At 46.1% G+C, this 11,005-nt stretch overlaps 1 protein-coding gene across 3 annotated transcripts in view; it reads right to left on the bottom strand.

Moving 5' to 3' along the window:
- Window positions 1-202: 202 nt before the first annotated feature.
- Garin1a (golgi associated RAB2 interactor 1A) overlaps window positions 203-11,005 on the bottom strand; it is a 28,193-nt gene continuing 17,390 nt past the window's right edge. For all 3 annotated transcript variants that reach the window (XM_050141666.1, XM_050141667.1, XM_050141668.1), the window contains exons 3-5: window positions 3,821-4,070; window positions 2,465-2,583; window positions 203-506 (exon numbers count right to left, since the gene is read on the bottom strand). In XM_050141666.1, coding sequence (XP_049997623.1) covers window positions 317-506; window positions 2,465-2,583; window positions 3,821-4,070 — 559 coding nt within the window. In that variant the 3' untranslated portion in view covers window positions 203-316. The remainder of the gene's footprint in view (window positions 507-2,464; window positions 2,584-3,820; window positions 4,071-11,005) is intronic.

Raw genomic sequence — 11,005 nt, forward strand, 5'->3', positions numbered from 1 at the left:
CGTTTCCTTTGCGCTGGATAGCTCGGGTTGGTCTAGATGCTTTGAACCGGGCAGGCCAGAGCTTACTTAACATTTACTTTTCTAAGTAGTGAGCGGTGATTTCCAGCCAGCCCTGAGTCAGCTGCCCAGATGCTTCCGCCCCCGCCCCCACCAAAACACAACCTACAACAACCAGGACTCCATTGGAGGTTTATTGGTGGAAGCAGAGGAGCGTCTTGGCATAAGCACCATCTCATATCTCCCGTGGTTACTTGGCCCACTGTGGGAAACAGCATTATACGAGGCAGGGCTGGCCGACACGCATTCTGGTTAGGTGTTAGGGTCCCAAAAAGTTCTCTCCTAAGGAGCTGGCTACAGGAACCTGCAGGAAGCTCTCGTTTGGGTTCTCTTGTTCCCAGAGGCTGTGGGTCAAGGTAGCTCTCATGGGCATATTAACTGAAGATGCCACCAGTGGGGGGGTCTTGCAGCTGCTGGAGCTGTCGAGTTCTATGGTAGTCTCAGTGGATCTGTGGGAGTCCAGAGAGTCCCAGGTCATAGAAGACAACAGAAAGGAAAGAAAACAGCGTTAGACTCCACTTAAGGGCTGGAACAAATACCTCAGCAGTAAAGAACACTTGCTATGCCTTCAGAGGACTTAAGTTTGGTTCCTAGTATGTATGGCATCTTACAATTGTCTGTGGCTCCAGTTCTAGGGGGTCTGATGTCCTCTGCTGGTCCCCACAGGCTCTATAGGCAAAACACTCTACAGGCAAAACACCCATACACATAAAAAAAAATCTGCTTAAATAAACTGTTACACAGTAAGACTTTGTCCCAGAAAAAAAAGAAAATAAATAAAAACAAACTATGCAGGGCCTGGTGGGGCACAACTTTAATCCCAGTACTGAAGAGATGGAGGTAAGCAGATCTTTGTGAGTTCAAAGCTAACCTGGTCTACATAGTGAGTCTCAAGCTACCCAAGAGCTAAACAGTGAGACGCTGTCTCAAAAACAAACCAATAAACAAAAATCCAAAACAATACAGAGGTGTGCTAATACACTCCGGTAATCCTGCACTTGGAAAGTAGAAGCAGGAGAGGGTCAGTAGTTCAAGATCATCTGTCTTAGAACAAAACTGAAACAAAAACTCCAAATAACAAAATAACACAAGAAAGCTCCTAAGAGGAAAAATCAGCTTAAATCATGGGGAAATGGAAAGGGAAGTTGATGACCCTGCCTCGGAAAAATAATGAATTTTTTATTATTATTTTATGTGTATGGGGGGGGTTGTTTTCATGTATGTCTGTGCACCACTTGTGTGCCTGGTACCTGAGGAGGCCAGAAGAGTGTGTTAGAGCCCTTGAACCTAGACTTATAAACAGTTGTGAGCTGCCACATGGTTGTTGGGAATTAAGCCTGAATCTTCTAGAAAAGCAGCCAGTGCTCTGAACCAATGAGCCATCACGTCGGCTCCAAAGAAAGAAAATTTTTTTGGAGGCCGAGGCAGGAGGATTACAGCAACTTCAAGTCTATTCAGAGCTGTAGAGTGAAACCCTGAGTCAAACAAGCAAACAAGACCAAGGGGCCAGGACTGGGGATGTAGCTCCGTGGGTTGTCTTTGACTGGTACTCCTGAAGCCCTGGGTTCGAACCCTAGCACTTGGGATGTGGAGGCAGGAGGATCAGGAGAGTTTGAGGTCACCCTTGGCTATATAGTAAGTCTGAGGCCATGGGGCAATAAGAAACTCATGGGGGAGGGGAGGGGAGGGGAGAGCGGAGAAGAGAGGAGTGGGACCAGGTTGAGGGCATCAAGAAGGTAGACTAAGGTACCAGACATTTTAACTTCCAAAGTGAAGCTGTTTTTGCAATCTGAAAGAACCAGATTTTCTTTTCTAAAATGGCACCATGTTCTGTAGGGACTGTCCAGAAAAACAGCTTTTAAAGCCATGCAACAACAACAAAAAACTCCTCCAAGTAGAAAAAAAAAAATCACAAATTAAAAAAAAAAAAACACAAATTATGCATTGATGGCAGTGTATGAGTTATATTTGAGTTATATTTGCCCTGCACGTGGGGGTTCAATCTGTGGCTGCTTGTAAGGGAATCAGTTGAAACTTGGAGCTAGGAGGAGTCTTTGGTCACTGCCCATTTTATGCCAGAGGTAGAGAGGACAAAGGAGAGGCTCTCCCAAGGGGCCTTTGGGATTAGTGAGTCAGTGGCTAACTGACTCATTTACTAACTCACATTTCCTAGAATTAATTTACCCATTTTTTCCACTTCTACCGTGTACCTGCCACTTGAAAACAGTGGCGTTTATCTGTAGAATGAACATTCAGATGCCTGGGTGCCACAGAACCTGCTTTCAAGCACAAGCTTGTGTGGCTGACTAGAATAAAAGGAACTAGAGCTGGCTGGACAGAGAGTGGCATAGGCCCCGTGAATCCAGGCTAGGGCGAGGGATGCTGGAGCCAACAACACAGGACTCACCTGTCTCCCGTGAGCTGGTGTCTTTTTGAGAGCCCTAAGAGACTGCCGCTGGCCCGCTCAGCCGCCAGCAGCATTACGGTCTCACTGGGCTGGGAGGATGCTGGCACGCTGCTTTCAGGCTGTGTGGGGAAATTCAAGTCAGAGGGTCCTGCTGCTATGGGAGCATCCACGCTCTCCCTGGCAGGGCCTTGAAGGAGTCTGTGTGACTGACTTCAGTTTCAGGCCTATAAGCATTAATTCACAATATTGCCAGGCCGGTGATGGAGGCCTCTGGCAACAGCACACTTTCTCTGGTGTGCTGTGGAGGCTACGCGCTCCAGAGGGCACGGAGTGGACCTTAGAGCAGCTGAAACACTAAAACACACACCTTAGTGAAACAGCTTTAAGATCTCACATTGGGAGCAATCATCTGCCAGACTTTGCACCGGCGCTTCTTCACTGGGCAGGTCCCGGAAGTCCTCACACCCCAAGGGAGCTCAGTGTAGTGGTGTGTATGTGCAGTCCTAGCAACTCAGGAGGCTAAGGCAGGAGGCTAGCCGTAAGTGTGAGGGTAACCTGGGCTACACTGTGAATTCCAGCCCAGCCTAAGCTATAGAGGGAGACATGTGCCAACAATAGCACACACACACTAAATAGGTAAATGATGAGAAAATACAAAAAGGCAATAGCTCGGGGATAGAGCAAGCGGAACACTTGCCTAGCATTGAGTACGTGGGAGGCCCTGCATCTACCTACAACAGGAGGAGAAGCTGTGGGAACTGAGGCAGGAAGATCTTGAGTTTGAAGCCAGCCTGGGCTATGTAGCGGGATCCCATCTTTACAAAAATACAGAAAGAATAAGTCTATTAAGACACGTAATTATGTTCATATTTACTGAAAAGTAACTTTCATAGTAAGAGTCATTCAGATATAGTCCACCGTGGTCAGGAAATGGTGTCTAAATGAGGGGAAGGGCCCGTGAGAGGATAGAGTGTTTTAAAATGTCGACGGCATGGCATTCAGTAACATACATTCTTGTCCCTAAGATCCACGGGGATCGGTTCCAGGATCTACCATCCAGTATCCAAATCCACTTTACTCAAGTTCCTTATTCCAAAGACGGAGCTTTGGCACGTGCCTCACATAACACAACGCCATGCAAGTAGCTGCTCTCCTGTATTGTTCGGGGAACCACGGCAAGGGCACAATATTTTCTCCTGAATATTTCTGACCCAAGGTGTGGAGTGGAATCGTGGATGGGGGACCTGCCAAGTGTCCATTTGCATGTGTGAGCATTCTGTGTGCAGGAGTAGGTTACATGGAAACACGCTCTCTCTGTTTCCTTCCCTGCAGACGCTGGGGGGCGCCCCCACTTACTGTTGTTTCCACGGAGGGGTTGGGTATCTTGGGCACCAGGCAGTGAGTGAACTGGATCCTCGGGTCTTTGGTGGTGATAGACAGACCTTTCTGCAAAATTTTCACCAAGCGGATCCAGAACTGAAACACGGCCTGTGGATGTTTCTCGTGGAGCCTCAGGTAGTAGATCTTCTCGGTCACTGTCCTAACCCGAAGGATGCGCTTGGTGTAGTCATAGATCTGTAGCTCCACATACTTCAGGGGAAGGATCCTGGGCATGATCAGGAAGTTTGTGTGTCGGCACCTCCCGCGCTGCCTGGAGGGCGCTGGCAGTACAGAGCTCCTGCGCTAAGGGTGGGGACTGACTCCCCTCTGATCATTTGCAGGCTCTCTGTCCCTTAGGAAAGACTCTGCATAACAGTGAGTGTACGCCTAAATTCGTCACCTGGGAACTGAGGGCCTGAGCTACGGGACTTTGTCTCAAAAAATATTAAATAAAAATAATCTGCCCACATCCGCCACCACTACTGTTACTGGTGCATACTGTCTCAGTTCTCATAAAACCCTTTCATGAGGAAAAGAGAAATGTCACTAAATATGCATTTGTAACAGAGGCTTGGAGAAGTTTGGTGAGTGAAAAAAGAGGTGACTCAGAGGATTAAAAAAAAAAGCATTTGCTGTGCAAGCATCAAGGACTGAGTTTGAATCCCCAACACTCATGTTTAAAAGAAAAAAAAAATGAGCCGGGCGGTGGTGGTGCAGGCCTTTAATCCCAGCACTTGGGTGACAGAGGCAGGTTAATCTGTGAGTTCAGTGCCAGCCTGGTCTATAATAGCAAGTTCCAGGTTGCCCAGAACAACATAGTGAGATTCTGTCTCAATATAAAGAAACAACAACAAAAAGCAAATACACATAATAAATAAGTACACGTTTAAAAAGAAGAGCAAGCATTTGCAATCACAATGTTCTGAGTATGTGTGTGAAGGAATCACTGCTTTCTTACTGCATGCATCTGGTCCTCGAATGGCATCCAGGGGAGGGGTGGCTTGAACACTAAAACTCCACTTAGGATAAATTGTCTATGTCATTCCTTTGTGCGTTATCAGCAGGTAGGATGCTCTCAGGTATTCTGGCAATTATTAATATCCCAAAGCAGTGTTTTGTTTGAGCATGGTTCAAAATTTAATTTTAGTAATATTTAATAAAAAATCAGTATCTGTATCTGTGGCAGGACGAAGAAGAGGATTTATTAATTCTACGTTAGGTAGGAATCAAAGACAGTGAAGACAAGGAAGGCTCCCTCTGAGATTATCTCTAGATTTCTGCATTTGTGGTTGTTTTTATTCAAGTAATCTTCAAGTAATCCATCAAGTGATTACGCCCATAAATTAGTGACCTTAGTCTTAATAATCCTAAATGCTTACTTTATTTATATTTTATTACACCTATTTGTGTGTGTATGTGTGTGTGTGAGTGTGTATGGGGGTACCAAGGTGTGCACATGGAGGTCCAAGGGCAGCTTGCCACGGTCAGTTCTCCACCTCCTCCCTCTTTCCACCATGTGAGTCCCAGAGATTAAACTCAAGCCAGCAGATTTGACAAGTACCTTCACCCACTGAGCCATCTCTCCAGCCCTTAGACATTCACATTATATGATGAAGCCGTTGTTGTCCCATCTTTAACCCTGGTTTTGGATTTCTCCAGCCTGGCCCTCTGTGGTTTGTTTCTGCAAACCAGTGGCCTAAGGTTCAGAGTGGTCCCTTGTGAACCTCTGCTGGTGGAGGACATGGGTTGAAACTGCTCATTTCTCTGCATTAGGTGTGACCAGCTGCTCACTCCCCTCTCTGCTGTCTCATTAGCACCAGGGAAGTCTGCATTAACCCTCTGCTATCTTTCTAGAGACTTCCAAGGACAACTGTGAAGCCTTAATCCCATTTCTGTCACAGAGTTTTAGAAGGTGTATTTTGATGTTATTCCTTCAGGGTATTCTCTCTCTGAACCTTAAGAGGCATCCTTTTGCTTTGTTCTGGAGATTGTTTTGACAAATGCCTTGTCCCAGAGGCCATTAATTGATTCTAGATGACAATGCTTTGTCCCTTTTCTCCTTCGGGCACCTTGCTCACTGGCCTTTAAATGCTTTACTAATCCCTCGTGCGGTGTTATTTTCATCTAAGGAATAGTTTCTGGGAAATCGATTTCTAGGAGAAACCAGGACTGGAGCTTTCAAGACAGTGCTGGGGACAGACAGAGTTGGTAATGGCAGAAATGCATTTGCCTAACCGCCTTTAATTGGTGTCTGGTAGGAAACAGGCCCCAGGGGATACACAAATGACTAAACCACATACGCTTGGCATATGGATACCCACACAGCATCCCTTGCCTGGGAACAGAATGGCTTCAATTAGACTTCATGGCTATTGACACAGGGAGGCGAAAGGCCAATCTAAGTCAGAGGGGTTTTGTTGGAAAGCCATTAGGGACTCTCAACTCCAACTGGGTTAAGGAAACTAAGTAAAGAACACTGGGGAACAACACCCTGAAGAGACAAGGCAACAGTGAGGATGTTATCTTCAGGAAGATAATTGACAGCCTTGTTCATGATGTAAAATCAGAAAGAGAGCATCCAGGTAGCCAGGTCCACATCACGGAGGTGTAGAGTAAGGAGCCGGAATGGTTACTGGAGCAGGGGGTGGGGTGGGTGGGAACATTCTAGAGAAATCTTATATGACCATGAGGTAGAATCGACCCCTCCTATCCATCTTGTCTCCTACCTGGCCTGACTATTGGCCAAACTACACGGAAACTAGACGTGATGAGCCCTCCTGTGCAGTCTACACAGACCTGCCAGGGAACAGGGAACTCAAGTTCCCAGGTCCAGAGCTTCCATCTGGGGCAGTGGGCGCCTCCATCTGTGGGAAGGGACTTTGATCTTCACCTTTCTTCCCTTCCCCACACACTTGCCCTTCACTAATCTTCCAAGCAGATCTTGGTACCTTTGATTAAATCTTTAACCATCATTGGCAGTAATTTACAAATAGTTGCAAATATAACACATCCATGAATTATATTTTCTCTTTCTACATTTTTTTCTTTTTAAGAGTTTTTCATCTGCTTGTCTTTAATGCTGATTTTTTCCTACATCAGCTTCTGCATAGATACAAGAATGCCTCTCAAGCGTTCAACCCCATCAGTCAAGCGCCCTTTGCTGAGTGCTGTCTTCTGGTGTCTGAGCCATCCCTTCTCGCACATCCTGGATGCTCCTTCACTCAGTTCCTACATGGAACTTGTTAGTCACAGTCCAGCCATTTTGTAAAGCTCCTCCATTTTGATCGAACAGTGATAATGACCAAAATTACAATAATTTGTGCTTCAGAATGAAAATAAGTTGTTCTTCTGGATTCTTGTTCTCACCCTGCGCTGTTGTACCAGACAAGGCCTGGCTGCCAGCAAGCACACGCTACAGACCACTCATCAATCACGTGACATAGCGCCTGCCTCCTGCCTCTGAATCTTATGGGAGAGGACTTCTGCTATGCTTCACAGGCCCAAACTCCCCTCAGAAACCTCCAAAGGCTGTCTAGCTATGTGTCAATAGCTCACCTAATTCAGTGTTCCCCATTCCAAACCTGAAACCTTTGAGAACCAGCCATCTCCTGAGTCTGCATTTCCTCCCCCACTTCTAACACTGCCTCCCTGACCCCTCACCTTCCTTCTCTGTGACACTCAGGATGGTCTCAGACATATCATGCATGCTTAAACAAGCTCTCTACCACTGAGATACATCCCCAACCCTCCTCCTCCTCCTCCTCCACCTCCTCCTTCTCTTTCTTCTCCTTCTCTCGCTCCTCCTTCTTCCTCCTCTTCCTCCACCTTCCTCCTCCTCCTTCTTCTTCTTTGGTTTTTGGTTTTTCAAGTCAGGGTTTCTCTGTAGCTTTGGAGTCTTTCCTGGAACTCATTCTATAGACCAGGCTGGTCTTGAACTAACAGAGATCCGCCTGTGTTTGCCTCCAAGAGCTGAGGATTAAAGGTGTGTGCCACCATTGCCCAGCTTCCTTTTCTTCTTTTTAAGTTGACTGTATCAGATCTTTTGTCACAACAGCAGAAAGTCAACTACCTCAAACTATATGAAAAATATCTGCTACTTGCTGACCTGAAGTTGAGAAGTAGGGGAAGCAGTGATGTCACGGGACTGGGGGTGGCTGTGGGGGGTGGTCCACTGTTGAAAGCTGGAGGCAAAGCTGGCTGTGATGCTGTATATACCAGTAAGCTGCTACTTTGGAGGCTAAAGTAAGAAGACCATGAGTTTAAGGCCAGCCTTGCATGTATAGACTCTGTCTCAAAACAACGACAACAAAAATCAAAGCCAGAAATGGGAGGCAGATGTTGCTAGTTTTGGTGCCTCTTCCCTAGGTCAGCTGTTCTTAACCTGTGGGCCGTGACCCCATTGGGGGCTGAGCGAACAACCCTTTCACAGAGTTGGCTGCCTAAGACCATCAGAAAACACAGATATTTACATTATGATTGATAAATGTAAAATTACAGTTATGAAGTAGCAATGAAAATAATTTTATGTTGGGGGGTCACTACAACATGAGGAACTGCATTAAAAGATCAAAGCATCAGGGAGGTTGAGAACCATTGCTCTAGGGGACTGTGATACTTCTGGCCAGTGTTTGGAGAGGATCATCTTTACCAGGAAGACAAGCATGCCTTCCTCACAGCAAGGGTAGGAAGTAGTGGCCACCGAAATAAAACGGAGACCTTGCTCAGTCAACAGAAGAGGACATATACTGTGCAAACAAAACTGTCAGGGATTTGGAATTTGGGGTTGAAAGGCCTCCCTACAAGAAAACTTTTAACAAGGAACTCATGTCCCTTGCAAGATTTTTAAAGATTTATTTATTTATTTTTGTATATGAATGTTTTGTCTGCATGCATGTATGCTCACCATATACAAGTCCAGTACCCAGAAAGGTCAGAAGAGAGTGTCAGACCCCTTGGAACTGGGCTACAGATGGTTGTGAGCCACTGTAAGGATGCTGGGATCTGAACCCTGATCCTTTGCCACAACTGCAAGTGCGCTTAGCTAGTGAGTTCTCTCTCCAGGCCCTCCTTGCAACATTTTAAATTCTAAACATAGAAAAAAAACAAATACAGGTTAAATAGTACCTGAAATTGCTGATTTTGGAACTTTCTGGGCTGGTGGCACAGCTCAGTTGGCTGAGTGTTTGCCTGACGTGCACAAAGCCGAGTCTGATTCATAGTACAGCACAAACAGTGTGGTGGCTTGGGCCTGCAACCCCAACACTTGTGAGGCTGAGGCAGGAGGACTGCTGAGTTCTCGGCCAGCCTGGGTTACAGAGAGACCCACCATGAAAACAACAGCATCAACAGTGTGCTATCTTTAAGTACAGCATCATTTAGAGACCATTTCACTATTCTAAGTGGTGAATAAAGGGTGTGTGTGGCCTCGGATGCTGTAGAATATAGGTCTCAGAGGGTGGCAAAGAGTAACATTTGAAAATGATGACTTGGGGCTGGAGAGATGGGTTGGTGGTTAAGAGCACCGACTACTCTTCCAGAGGACCTGGGTTCAATTCCTAGTACCCACATGACAACTCACAACTGTCTGTAACTCCAGTTCCAGGGGATCTGAGAACTTCACACCAACATACATAAAATAAAGTTAAATAAATCATAAAAAATTCTTTAAAAAAATGATGGCTTAATGGAGAAGTGGGTGGACTTACTACAATTCCGGAACTTGGTACCTCTATCAGCGCCTTCTGCTGCACAACGGCAGAACTCCTGGCAGAAACAGTTCACGAGAATAAAGGATTATCTGGGCCGTTTAGACTCTCAGTCCATCCTGCGGAAGGGCAGGGTTGGAGTACAGGAAGGTTTTGCCCACACTGCACACAGGGAAGCAGGGAGGATGCTGGAACCAGGGCCCTGGTATAATCTTCAGAGGCCCATCCTTCATGACCTACTTATGCCATCCAGGCCCCACATCCAAAATAGCATGTCCAGGTCGAGGAAATGATCCAGCCAGTAACACGCTTGGTGCACAAGCACAAGGGCCTGAGTGGATGTCCCCACGTAAAATTCTAGGAGCTGTGGTACACCTACATAAAAATTCAAGAAGCAATGTACCTATAATTCTACAGCTGGAGAGGGCTGGTCTCTTAATCTAGTCAATTGGTGAGCTCCAGGTTTAGTGAAGAGACCTCGTCGTCACTAAAAAAAATTAATAAATAAATAAGTCGGAGGCCAGGCAAGATGGATCAGAGGGTAAAGGCACCTGCTTCATAAACCTGGAGACGTGAATTCAATCCGAGGCTGCTGGGGGGAGGGAAAGAACTGATTCCTGAAAGGCTCCTCTAACCTCCACGTGTGCCAGGGCACACACGCACTCCCGGTCTTGCACACAATAATACTAAACAAAACATAAGCAAGTTAAAATAGAGTGCAAAAGCTATTGAAGAAGACGCCATGTTGGCGTCTAGCTTCCACACTTATGTCTGCCCCCTCACACTGGAAGTGGTTGAGACTTAAACCATCACTACACCCAAAAGGAACAAGGGGGGACTGAATGAACAATGCATCAAAACAACACAGTTTATTCCAGGAACACAGCAAACAGAAGAATATTAATATTCCGTTATCAACTGGCCTGGCCCATGCTACAAAATGGGACGAAATAAGGGCCATGTCTCATAGATTGTGCTGTGGCTGAGAGCCCAGAGCTAAGGGCTTGGTGGGTTTTCACACTAAATAGTAACCAAACTTGCTCTCTTCCAAGAAGAGAAAATGTCATAAGGTGATCATCCTATGTCACCTGACCTCCTTAATTGTCATCTAACTAGCCACTGGGACAGCTTTTGGTGGCAGAACTTGAAATTTGGCATGCTCTCAAAGCCCACGGAAGTGGTGGCTCAGGTTACAATCCAGAACTTGGGAGGCTTAGGAATGAGTCTCATTAGCTCAAAACCAACCCAGGCTCCAGGGTGAGACCGTCCCTCAAAAACAAAAACAAAAAAAATATAGGGCCAGATGTGGTGGCATGCATCTTTAATTCCAGCACTTGGGAGACAGATGCAGGTGTATCTCGGTCAGCCTGATCTACCCAGAGAGTTCCAGGTCAAACAGAGCTACACAGAGAGACCCTGTCTCAAAAAAAAAAAAAAAAAAAAAAAAAAAAAAAAA

Source organism: Alexandromys fortis, unplaced genomic scaffold (genome assembly GCF_014885135.2).
Source record: "Alexandromys fortis isolate MF-2015 unplaced genomic scaffold, M_Fortis_MF-2015_v1.1 scaffold_44, whole genome shotgun sequence".
Taxonomy (NCBI): Eukaryota; Metazoa; Chordata; class Mammalia; order Rodentia; family Cricetidae; genus Alexandromys; species Alexandromys fortis.